Below are 12,478 nucleotides of genomic sequence, written 5' to 3'. Positions count from 1 at the left end.
TAGCACGCGATTGTGGAGATTTTTTTATTTTTCAAGATAGCGAACGATCAAAGGTCGTACCAGACGAGATCTTTCAGTAAAAGACACGAGATGTTTCATGATGATCTGCTGGTGAACAATCCGTGGACCAAACATCCTCACATTCCTATTCAATCTTCAGTTCAACTCACTTAACTGTCATATTTAAAATAAAAGGAAAATTGTAAAGTAATGTTTTGTTTATAAAGAGTGTGATTTTCAGTAGTTTTACTGTAGATGTTGTGGTTGGTTTCTTCAGATGGGTGGTGGGCGGCTCTCCAGATCTCCTGAGGGGTGAGATTCCTCCTCTCTTCCGGATCATTCCTAACACAGATCCTTTCACAGGTCTGTAGTCACCTGTATAGATATAATTCTGTTTATTATGAAGTGATGTGATCATCTTTATGTGAGGATCTACTGAACAAACTTCAACACTTGGCTGAATTGGGTTCGGCTGTAAACATGAATCCAGGAGATATTCCTCAGGATCTGATGGGTAAAATACTTCACTCTTCACCATACAGTCAGTCAATCAATCATAGTTTAAAGTTTTTCATACTAATGTGACTCTGTGTGTTTGCTCGGTACTTGATTTCTGTTTTCAGTATTTATATTTATTTAATGTTTTGTATATTTTTATATTTTTATAATGAATTATAAGACAAAGTGTGTGTGTGTGTGTGTGTGTGTGTGTGTGTGTGTGTGTGTGTTGTAGAGAGTGTGCAGGATGCAGTCGGTCAGCAGGTCAAGCTGTGTGTTATCATGAAAGTGAACCTAGAGGTCAAAGGTGAGAGGTTTGAGAGCAGAATTCTGGTGAGTATTGAGTATTTCTTCATTTATTATAACTCATTTTCAATTCTTTCTATGTTTTGTTGTTGTATTTGACCTCATTTCTAGATGTTGTTCATTTCTTTATCAATATGTCGTCTTGTTTTCTATTGAAATAACATAATGTGATACAGATAAAGAATTCAGGAGACTATTTCACATTGGTTTTTAAGTATATATTTATTTTCTAAAAGAATGTTTTTGCTGGAAGGCAATCGAAAATTTTGATTATTTTGCAGAACAATGATTTGTTATGTCATTAAATTCCTGTGAGATGTTGTGTGTCTGAAGGATCAGAGATCTGGACCATGATCTTCAAGTTTTTATGTTGTTATATTTAGAGTTTAATATATTAAATTAAACCTCTGTTCTCTGTTTTAATCTTTCGTTGATTTGTTTTAATGTTGTTGTATTTTCTGTTTTATTCTTTCTGTGTAACATTCTGCTATGTCTGTGTTTACACACGCTTACACCGGTGTGCCTGTTCTGACTTGACACAGATCTCATATGGGCAGAAAAAATGTCAAACACACACACACACACACACACACACACACACACACACACACACACACACACACACACACACACACACACACACACACACACACACACACACACACACACACACACACACATACACACAAACACACACACACACACACACAAACACACACACAAACACACTTTTTGCATTCCAGGAGGCTTCAGGACTTTGCAGATGTTGACTCCTAGCGTTTAAAGTTTTTTACCAGTTAAAAAAATAGAAATAATAATAATGTGTGTTTGTTTGTGTTTGTTTGTGTGTGTGTGTGTGTGTGTGTGTGTGTGTGTGTGTGTGTGTGTCTGTGTGTCTGTGTGTCTGTGTGTCTGTGTGTCTGTGTGTAAGTAGATCTGATTTCTCTTCTTTCTTCACAGGCTCTTGCACTTCATCGAGTGTTTTTACTGAGTGCACGAATTCCAGCTAAAGTGAGTTTGTGTGTGTGTGTGTGTGTGTGTGTGTGTGTGTGTGTGTGTGTGTGTGTGTGTGTGTGTGTGTGTGTGTGTGTGTGTGTGTGTGTGTGTGTGTGTGTGTGTGTGTGTGTGTGTGTGTGTGTGTGTAAGTTTGTGTGACTTGCTTGCTGTAACATGCAGTTTTTCTGCATGTATCTTTGAAAGTGCTTATGTGTGTGAGCTCCCCCTGATACAACACATATGAAACGTTTTTAATATCTTAATGATTTTCTATTAGACAGTAATCAGATTAAATTGTGATCAGATGGAGATTTGTACAGTTTTTTTAAATGAAGACCTCTACATACACATCAAGTCATTTAGATGAATAATGTAGTGTTATGTATTATCTGTTTATCTCTGTATGTTTCAGATTGAACAATCCTGCAGTGTTTTTGACATTCAGAGAATCTGTAGCGTGAAACAGAATCAGGTAAGTGTGAGATTTAACCGATGTAAACATACAGCATTGTGTTTAATAATTCAACATAAATGAGTGCAGAATTATTGAAACGGATAGTTTTTAGTTTTAAAGTCTTCTGTATGTTAATGTACTTGTATAAAACAGATAAACACACAGACAGCTTCTGAAAACACAAACCATAATATGGTGTTGAGAAACTAAAGACACACAGTGGACATATAGTAGTTGTGTTTGTGTCTGATTTTTTTGTATATTCATTTGTAGTTTGCATTTCAGATTGTTAATTTATAAGTACAAAATTCAGATGAATCATGCAAAGTGATTTACTACGGTTTGCACTTTTCACTTTATTGATATTTCTGCCATTATTTAACACCCAAAGCATTTCTTATATTGTGTGCTCATTTTGAAAATTAGATTTTTGCACCTGTGTTCCTTTATGTGCATATTATCAGTAAATCACCTACAAAAATATCCATTCCCATCAGTGATTTTATTGGAATTGCTCGTTTGCACTTCAAGTAAATCTGAAACTTAATGTTCACTAAAAAACAAATCAAAAATCTTAACTTATGTGGAGTTAAATCAAAACAACTCAATCCAACTTGAACTCAAATCAAATTTTTTTTTCTTTGTGTAGTTGTTGTTGGATTATGATAAAGGACAGATGTCTCTACAACTTACACCTGACCAGCAGACCGATGATATTATTGCACAAATTGGAAGAAACATACAGGAGATTTGTCCGGGACTCGATCCAATGTAAGATTCACAAAAGCACACTCTTCATAATATACACATAAAACACGTGTAGCTGTGTTAATTTTATCTATATATGTGTGTGTGTGTTTGTGTGTGTGTGTGTGTGTGTTTCAGGAGAGTGCTGAAGAAACTTGTGTTAGAGCCAACAGAGAGAAGCATCAGTTTACAGTCCATATGGAAAAACCACAGTCCTACAGATCCAGGACCCTGCGGTAAACACACACACACACACGCGCATCTTAATATCATGTTAAAAATAAAAATACAATTATATATATATATATATATATATATATGGCAGAAATTTAATAATTTTATAAAAGCGAGCTCATCACTGATGCCCGTGCATGCTATATTTTAGATTCCACGTAATATAAGAAGTCTTGCCGCACAAGCAAAAGAAGCAGGTGAGAGAGGATGCAGCACGAAAGTGTGGGACAGATTTTTGTGCGTGCTGTGAGACACACCCCCGCATATGGGATGGCATGCGCGCTCAACGATTAAAACGATCTCGCAGGCTTTTGTGCTTTTCCTTGCGCACAGATCTTTTCAGAATAACAATTTCGTGTGGGTATCAGTGATGCACTCACTTTTTATTGGCACAAATATACCATATGGGGAATATAAGTATTTAACACATCAGCATTTTTATCAGTAAGGGGATTTTTAAGTGGGCTATTGACACAAAATTTCCACCAGTTGTAGCCATCAAGCCAAATATTGAATTCATACAAAGAAATCAGAACATTTAATATACAAGTTGAGTCATAATAAATGAAGTCAAATGACACAGGGAATAAGTATTGAACACATACAGAGAACAAGATGTAAAATGGCCTAGAAAGCCAGGAGATCACCTGAAATCTGTCAGTATTGAGAGAGAAACCCTGCCCGCTATCAGTACTAAATAATATCAGCTGCTTTAGTCCTAATTGATGGCCTATAAAGGCTTCTCATTACCCAGGAGGCAAACAGGAAAGACTTCATGATGGGTAAAAGTAAAGAACTCTCTCAAGATCTTCGTAATCTTATCGTTGAAATGCATTTTGATGGGAATGGTTATAGGCGCATTTCCAGAATGCTAAATGTTCCTATGAGCACTGTGGGGGCCATTATCTGGAAATGAAAAGAGAATCACTTCACCATAAACCAACCACGATAGGTGCTCCATGTAAGATCCCTGTCCGAGGAGTTCAAAGAATAATCAGGAGAGCCAAGAACCACTCGGGCAGAACTTCAGGAAGACCTTGCATCAGCAAGTACTGTACTGTTGTTTCAAAGAAAACAATGCACTGAACCGCCATGGCATCCATGCATGCTCACCACGCAAGACTCCATTGTGGAACAAAAAGCATGTTGAGGCTCGGTTGAAGTTTGCGAAAGAGCATTTGAAGAAGCATGTGGATTATTGGGAGACTATAGTATGGTCAGATTACTTTTTGGCAGTCATTCAACACACCATGTTTGGAGAAGAAATGGCACTGCCCACCACCCCAACAACACCATACCAACAGTTAAGATTGGGGGGAAGCATCATGGTTTAGGGCTGCTGTTCAGCAAGGGGTACTGGCAGACTTCATATTATAGAAGGCCCATAGGCCCACCTGACCTAAATCCCATAGAAAATCTATGGCGAGAACTGAAGATCAAAGTTCATAAAAGAGGCCCAAGGAACCTTCAAGATTTAAAGACCATTTGTGTGTAAGAATGGGCCAGAATCACTCCTGAGCAATACAGACGACTGGTCTCTCCATACAAGAGGTGTCTAGAAGCTGTAATCACCAACAAAGGCTTTTCTACGAAGTATTAAATAAAGTGTGTTCAATACTTACTCCTGTGTCATTTCACTTTATTTATTATGACTCAACTTGTATACTTAAATGTTCTGATTTCTTTGTATGAATTCAATATTTGGCTTGATGGCTACATCCTGTGGGCATTTTGTCTCAATAGTCCACTTAGAAATCCCCTTTCTGATAGATATTATGATATATATTCATAAGTTATAAGTTATAAAATAAACAAAAGAATAAGAACAAGAAGCACCTCAACTTATTTCCACCTTAATGTTTGTTACTATTGTGTTATTGTATGTTTCTTGTTTTATGAATAATGCTTTGGCCATATTGTAAGTGACACAATCGTGCCAATTAAATTAAAAAATGTAACTTTCTCTCTCTCTCTGTTTCTCTGTGTGTCTCTCTCTCTCCCTCTCAGGTGGTTTTTCTCGTATATACTGGTGTGTGTGTGATCAGTTGAATGTTCCCTATAGAGATGAGGTTCAGTGGGTGAGTACACTTTTAATCTCTGATGATCTCTGTCATCTTGTGCTTTATTCTCACACTTGTGTCACACTTGTGTTTCTGGAGGATGTGGACACAATCTATCTGTCTCAGGACTCACGAGAGCTCTGTCTACAGGACTTCATGCATCTGGACAACAGGTAACACACAAACAACTGACCGCACAAACACACACTGTGCTGGTATAAGATGTTATATATACTGTAAACTATTGGAGTGAAAGATTAGCACAAGGACTAAACAGATGTGGTTTGTCCAAAGCTGTGATGATATACACTGTTGTGTGTTTGTGTTGATATGATGCTGTCTGTGTTCAGGGATTTGGTGGCGATCATCGCTGCTCTGGAGTTCAGTCAGTGGTTCATCAAACTCTCCATTAAAGACATCAAACTGGTGACTGTCTCTAAAACTCTACACTCATCTGATACATGTCCTGATCATACACTGATCTGTCTGTCTGTCTGTCTCTCTCTCTGTCTGTGCAGACAGCCGATCTGTGTGAGCAAATATTGAGAGTTGTGTCTCGATCTACAAAACTAGAAGAGCTGACTCTGGAAAACACAGGACTCAAAAGGTTTGAACGCTCTTACAAACACACACAGACACACACAAGCACTGGTCTGTTTAACTGTAACTGTGTGTGTGTGTGTGTGTGTGTGTGTGTGTGTGTGTGTGTGTGTGTGTGTGTGTGTGTGTGTGTGTGTGTGTGTGTGTGTGTGCGTGTGCGCGTGCGTGTGCGCGTGTGGGTGTGTGTGTGTAGTGATTTTGCAGTTAGGTTTGCCAGTGCTTTAAGCCAGAATCCAAACTCTTCTTTACACACAATCAACTTTTCCAACAACTGCCTTGAAGACAAAGGTACAAAACACAAACCACTGAATGCTTCTCCACATGTTTCTGAAACACAGAACACTAGTTAAGAGTACTAGTTAGTAGTTAAAGTTGTTTAGGTTTTGATGATGGATTGGTGTGTGACAGGTGTTGTGGTTTTGAGTTCTGTGCTGTCTAAACTGACATCAGGACTTAAACAGATGGACCTGTCCAAGAATTCACTGTCACATAAAGGTGAACACATACTACATTACAAACATTACATAATACAAGAGTACACACAGTAAACACACACTACAATCACAGGCATATATTTGTGTTGTTGTCAGTGTGTAATCATGTTTATGTGTGTGTGTATTTGTTGTGTCAGGTGTGAATATTCTGGCTCAGTGTTTTTCTTCAGACACACTCACACACCTGTACCTGTCTGGAAACACACTTAAAGGAGATGATATGCCTGTAGGTAAACACAAACACACACACTATAACACACACACACTGTAACACACACACACATGTACCTGTCTGAAAACACCCATATATGGAAACAACAACTATGACTTCTTTATCCTGTCAATCTTTATTTGTGTTGTTGTTGTTTGTAGAACCTGTGGAATTTCTTGAGTCACCCCAACAATCTTCACACACTTGATTTGTCAAACAGCGAGTGCTCTCTTGACCTGGTATTAACACAAATATATAAACACAAACTGATTCTAATTCTCTTACAATACAAACTAAACTGTGTGTGTGCGCGTGCGTGTGTGTGTGTTCTATTCAGGTGTGTTCATCTCTGCTGCGTGGTTCTCTAAAACACATGTCGGTTCTCAACATGTCAAGAAGTGTCTTCAGTTACAAGTATATGACACACAGACACACACACACACACAGAGGTACAGTGGTGTTTGTAAGTAGTTTATCTCTTATCAGTGTTGTGTTGTCATTGGTTACAGAAAAGGAAAGGAGTTCCCCTCATCTTTCAAGCAGTTCTTCAGCAGCGCTCTTTCACTTCAGACCGTCTGTTTGTCTGGAACTAAACTCCCTCCAGAAGCTCTCAAGTAAATCTACACACTCACTGATGTTTCTTTGTAGTTTGACTGATGTTTGTTGTTTTTGTAGTTTGACTGATGTTTGTTGTTTTTGTAGTTTGACTGATGTTTGTTGTTTTTGTAGTTGACTGATGTTTGTTTGTAGTTTGACTGATGTTTGTTGTTTTTGTAGTTTGACTGATGTTTGTTGTTTTTGTAGTTTGACTGATGTTTGTTGTTTTTGTAGTTTGACTGATGTTTGTTTGTAGTTTGACTGATGTTTGTTGTTTTTGTAGTTTGACTGATGTTTGTTGTTTTTGTAGTTTGACTGATGTTTGTTTGTAGTTTGACTGATGTTTGTTGTTTTTGTAGTTTGACTGATGTTTGTTGTTTTTGTAGTTGACTGATGTTTGTTTGTTGTTTGACTGATGTTTGTTGTTTTTGTAGTTGACTGATGTTTGTTTGTAGTTTGATTGATGTTTGTTGTTGTTTGAATGATGTTTGTATGTAGTTTGAGTGATGTTTGTTGTTGTTTGAATGATGTTTGTTTGTAGTTTGAGTGATGTTTGTTGTTGTTTTTGTAGTTTGACTGATGTTTGTTTGTTGTTTGACTGATGTTTGTTTGGAGTTTGACTGATGTTTGTCTGGAGTGTGACTGATGTTTGTTTGTAGTAGGGGTCAACCAACCGATATGGATTTTTCAGTGCCGATACCGATGATGATGCCAAATGTTACAAGTCTCGCGTAGGGGTGGGACGGTTGTCATGACCACCACACCACCGTGGTGTTGCAATGCCACCGCAGTGTTGAAGTGCCACCGGCAGTTGTGTGACGTCACATATAAGGTGAATAATTAAACAAAATAATAAGTAAAAATTGCAGTTTTTTGTACACGTGAAAAAATAATAACAAAAGTTGTACAGTAATTTAAAGCCTAAGATACAAATTTATAACATTGTTTTATGTTAATACACAAATCTCCGCTACATGTATGGCGTTTCCACTAAACTGGTGGATTTTAGCATAACTCAGCACGTTGGAGTTTAGCCATGTCACTGTGTTGTGTGTCTGCGTTAGTTTCTTTTGGTCTCCAGTGACAGTGAAATACATACACATCACGTTTGTCTTTTGATGTGAAATAAAAAATTTACCAGGTTAAAGTCGCGTGCATCAGGAAGCGCATTTAGTGAAACGCTATTTTCTTTCACCATTTAATCCACCCTAACCCCCCCCCCACGGACCCCACCACCGCAACACCGGCGGTTGTTGTTGATGGTTCCACCGCGGTGGTAAAAATTTGCCACCGTCACAGTCCTAGTCTCGCGCATTACGTAACAATATTACTACGAGTAAAGTAACACATTACTTTATAAATGTACACATTAATATTTGAGTTACTTTTTAAAAAAGTAATGCAAGTTACTTTTCAGTTTAATTAATTCAATTTAAAAATAAAAGAATGTACTAAAACTTCATGGCTTAGGACCCAAATACATGACAGATATGCTAACTGAATATAAACCTAACAGATTACTCAGATCATTAGGATCCGGTCAGTTAGAAATACCAAGGGTTCACTCAAAACAAGGTGCGTCAGCATTTAGCTTTTATGCCACCTCTAGCTGGAATCAGCTTCCAGAAGAGATCAGATGTGCTTCAACAGTAAACACTTTTAAATCTAGATTAAAAACACATCTGTTTAACTGAATGAGCACTGTGCTGCTTCACACTAACTGCACTTTGAAGGGATGGTTCACGTTGGAATGGGGGTTCTGTCATCGTTTTCTCGTCCTCGTGTTGTTCTGGGCCTGTGTACGTTTTTTTTTTTTATGATGGGCACGGGGGAGGATATTTTAAAGGGGTGGTGGTGGGCGCCCAGCGGTGGGTGGCCGTGGACTTTCATGGTAGGTATAAAAAGAAATATGATGGAACTTCTTACCATCATTTAACAAAATATTTTCTTAGTCATTTATCCAAATACTTAATAAATATTTTCTCTTCACTGCTATGGAGGTCTATGGTCGCTTGCTGCTGTGTGTTTGCCGTCATTTCTCGGGGTGTCTTCTTTTGTGTTCGTCAGGGGAGGGGGATGCGTGCAGGTTTAGAGCAGCGTGGGGATGGGTGGGTGGTGGCGGAGTTTTTCATTTTGAAGTGAACCATCATTAACTCAAGTCACTTTTACTCCTGTTTGACTCTTTTTAACATTTTAAACTGTTTTTATTAAAATCACATTTATTTTTTTTAATTGTTCTCATGTATCTTAGTTTTTATTGTGATTTTATCGTGTATGTCTTAATTTTACATTTTCTTTTTTATATATTATTTTCTCATTTCTGTGTAAAGCACTTTGAATGACCTCTGTGTATAAAATGTGCTATACAAATAAACTTGCCTTGCCTTGCCTAAATTAAACTGAACATATTAACGTAGAATTATACACTCTGTGCGTATGATCAGCTGTTAGACCGAGCTTTCGATGTTGTCATGGAAAGGTTGGTTGTTTTTAGTTACATGACCTGCAATCACTTGCGGCTTTCAGCCTTCTGTCTGTAATAATGCCGGAAAAAAATCGGCGAACACGGCAGCCACGTATCAGCCAATGCCGATACACATAAAACTTGCAAATATCGGCCCGATATATCGGCCTATCACTAGTTTGTAGTTTGACTGATGTTTGATTGTTGTTGGACTGATGTTTGATTGTTGTTGGACTGATGTTTGATTGTTGTTGGACTGATGTTTGTTTGTTGTTGGACTGATGTTTGTTTGTTGTTGGACTGATGTTTGATTGTTGTTGGACTGATGTTTGTTTGTTGTTGGACTGATGTTTGTTTGTTGTTGGACTGATGTTTGTTTGTTGTTGGACTGATGTTTGTTTGTTGTTGGACTGATGTTTGATTGTTGTTGGACTGATGTTTGATTGTTGTTGGACTGATGTTTGATTGTTGTTGGACTGATGTTTGATTGTTGTTGGACTGATGTTTGATTGTTGTTGGACTGATGTTTGATTGTTGTTGGACTGATGTTTGATTGTTGTTGGACTGATGTTTGATTGTTGTTGGACTGATGTTTGATTGTTGTTGGACTGATGTTTGATTGTTGTTGGACTGATGTTTGATTGTTGTTGGACTGATGTTTGATTGTTGTTGGACTGATGTTTGATTGTTGTTGGACTGATGTTTGTTTGTTGTTGGACTGATGTTTGATTGTTGTTGGACTGATGTTTGATTGTTGTTGGACTGATGTTTGATTGTTGTTGGACTGATGTTTGTTTGTTGTTGGACTGATGTTTGTTTGTTGTTGGACTGATGTTTGATTGTTGTTGGACTGATGTTTGTTTGTTGTTGGACTGATGTTTGTTTGTTGTTGGACTGATGTTTGTTTGTTGTTGGACTGATGTTTGATTGTTGTTGGACTGATGTTTGATTGTTGTTGGACTGATGTTTGATTGTTGTTGGACTGATGTTTGATTGTTGTTGGACTGATGTTTGATTGTTGTTGGACTGATGTTTGATTGTTGTTGGACTGATGTTTGATTGTTGTTGGACTGATGTTTGATTGTTGTTGGACTGATGTTTGATTGTTGTTGGACTGATGTTTGATTGTTGTCTTTTTTTGTTGTTTGAATGATGTTTGATTATAGTTTGACTGATGTTTGTTGTTGGTTTTGTAGTTTGACGGATGTTTGTTCATAGTTTGACTGATGTTTGTTGTAGTTTGACTGAAGTTTGTTGTTGTTTGTAGTTTCACTGATGTTTGTTGTTTTTGTTGTTGTAACTATTGTTTGTCTGTTGTCTAGAGCTCTGCTCTTGGGTCTGGCCTGTAACGCTAACCTGCGAGATGTTTCTCTGGACATCAGCAGCTGTGATGTATGAGACTGCTCATCTGTCTTATATTGAGGACTGTTCATCACTGATTGCTCAAACTTCATGAATGATTTTGATGTATGATTGTGTTGTGCTGTTTGTTGTTTAGTTGCGTTCAGCTGGTTCTCAGATTCTGGAGGGTTGTATAGCTGAGATTCCAAACATCATCAGTCTGGATATATCAGACAATGGTAAATTGAGCTCTGATGTTAGACGGATCACATGATAAAAGTAGACTTGTGTTAAGTCAGTTGTGTGTCACAGGCCTGGACTCAGATCTGTCGACGCTGCTGGTGTGGCTTGGAAAAAATCGTTCCATTAAACACTTATCCATCGGCAGAAACTTCAGCAACATCAAAACCAAGTGAGATTTGAAAGTTTTTATTAGCTTTCAGCAGGATTGATCTCCAGGCAGAATTCAATCGAAAATCTCCTTCTTCACAGTTTTACAAGTGATTTTTGCAGTGTTTGTGCTACTGTTTGTGTAATGTGTGTGTGTGTGTGTGTGTGTGTGTGTGTGTGTGTGTGTGTGTGTGTGTGTGTGTGTGTGTGTGGTGTGCTCCTCTCTACAGAAATCTTGGGCAGGTTCTTGTCTCTCTTCTTCATATGATTCAGGATGAAGAGTCTGTACGTCTGAATATTCTGTTAGATTTGAGTTTTGCTGAAATGAAATATTTAATTAGTGTTAATGTGAAGTGTGTGTTTGTGTTTGTGTGTAGCCGCTGATGTCTCTCTCTCTGGCGGACTCACGACTGAAGGCGGATCTGTCTGTAGTTCTGAATGCTGTGGGTGGTAACACCAGTCTGACCCATCTGGACATTAGTGGGAACAGTATGGGTGACATTGGGGCGAAGATGTTGGGCAAAGCTCTTCAGATAAACACCAAACTCAGGTACTGCACAACACTGAGTGTATCTGACATCATCTGTTTGTTATTAAAGCTCATAGTTAAATGTGTGTGTATGTGTGTTTCAGGACTGTGATGTGGGACAGGAACTGTGTCAGTGCTCAGGGTTTGCAGGATGTGGCCGCTGCACTGGAGAAGTGTGTACTTATTTATATAAAGACTGAATGTCCTCTATGTGCGTTTGTATGTATGTGTAACCAGTTCTTGTTTGTCATTTACAGAAATTACACAATCAGATTTATGCCGGTTCCCATCATAGATGCGGCTCAAGCTTTAAAGAACAGCCCAGAGAAAACTGAAGACGCTCTGTTGAAGGCAAACACAACCCAAATACATCACAGACACACCCCAAACATTAACATTAATGAGGAAATTACTTGTTGTGTGTTTGTGTGATGTGTTTGTATATCTACAGTATGTGTGTGTGTGTGTGTGTAGATGGAGCAGTATCTGTTGAGGAATCATGAAAGCAGGAGATATATGCAGGAACAAGCATTCAGACTGCAGCAGGGCATTGTCAC

General features: G+C 38.1%; 1 protein-coding gene across 3 annotated transcripts in view; it reads left to right on the top strand.

Moving 5' to 3' along the window:
• Positions 1 to 330: 330 nt before the first annotated feature.
• The window catches only part of LOC135773779 (F-actin-uncapping protein LRRC16A-like), an 18,430-nt gene continuing 6,282 nt past the window's right edge, over positions 331 to 12,478 (top strand). Inside the window, exons 1-24 of one of the 3 annotated variants that reach the window (XM_073812714.1) lie at positions 331 to 514; positions 734 to 831; positions 1,765 to 1,815; positions 2,213 to 2,272; positions 2,904 to 3,025; positions 3,140 to 3,237; positions 5,243 to 5,313; positions 5,395 to 5,468; positions 5,646 to 5,721; positions 5,814 to 5,902; positions 6,089 to 6,183; positions 6,304 to 6,390; positions 6,527 to 6,615; positions 6,762 to 6,839; positions 6,938 to 7,014; positions 7,110 to 7,214; positions 10,984 to 11,053; positions 11,160 to 11,241; positions 11,315 to 11,414; positions 11,623 to 11,677; positions 11,770 to 11,942; positions 12,026 to 12,094; positions 12,179 to 12,272; positions 12,396 to 12,478. The exon at positions 12,396 to 12,478 is cut by the window's right edge and continues 16 nt beyond it. In XM_073812714.1, coding sequence (XP_073668815.1) covers positions 481 to 514; positions 734 to 831; positions 1,765 to 1,815; positions 2,213 to 2,272; positions 2,904 to 3,025; positions 3,140 to 3,237; positions 5,243 to 5,313; positions 5,395 to 5,468; positions 5,646 to 5,721; positions 5,814 to 5,902; positions 6,089 to 6,183; positions 6,304 to 6,390; positions 6,527 to 6,615; positions 6,762 to 6,839; positions 6,938 to 7,014; positions 7,110 to 7,214; positions 10,984 to 11,053; positions 11,160 to 11,241; positions 11,315 to 11,414; positions 11,623 to 11,677; positions 11,770 to 11,942; positions 12,026 to 12,094; positions 12,179 to 12,272; positions 12,396 to 12,478 — 2,030 coding nt within the window. In that variant the 5' untranslated portion in view covers positions 331 to 480. The remainder of the gene's footprint in view (positions 515 to 733; positions 832 to 1,764; positions 1,816 to 2,212; positions 2,273 to 2,903; positions 3,026 to 3,139; positions 3,238 to 5,242; positions 5,314 to 5,394; positions 5,469 to 5,645; positions 5,722 to 5,813; positions 5,903 to 6,088; positions 6,184 to 6,303; positions 6,391 to 6,526; positions 6,616 to 6,761; positions 6,840 to 6,937; positions 7,015 to 7,109; positions 7,215 to 10,983; positions 11,054 to 11,159; positions 11,242 to 11,314; positions 11,415 to 11,622; positions 11,678 to 11,769; positions 11,943 to 12,025; positions 12,095 to 12,178; positions 12,273 to 12,395) is intronic. The other 2 variants (XM_073812712.1, XM_073812713.1) reach the window with 2 other exon arrangements.

The sequence above is a fragment of the Paramisgurnus dabryanus genome, chromosome 19 (assembly GCF_030506205.2).
Source record: "Paramisgurnus dabryanus chromosome 19, PD_genome_1.1, whole genome shotgun sequence".
Classification (NCBI taxonomy): domain Eukaryota; kingdom Metazoa; phylum Chordata; class Actinopteri; order Cypriniformes; family Cobitidae; genus Paramisgurnus; species Paramisgurnus dabryanus.
This window is presented reverse-complemented; position numbering and strand designations above follow the sequence as displayed.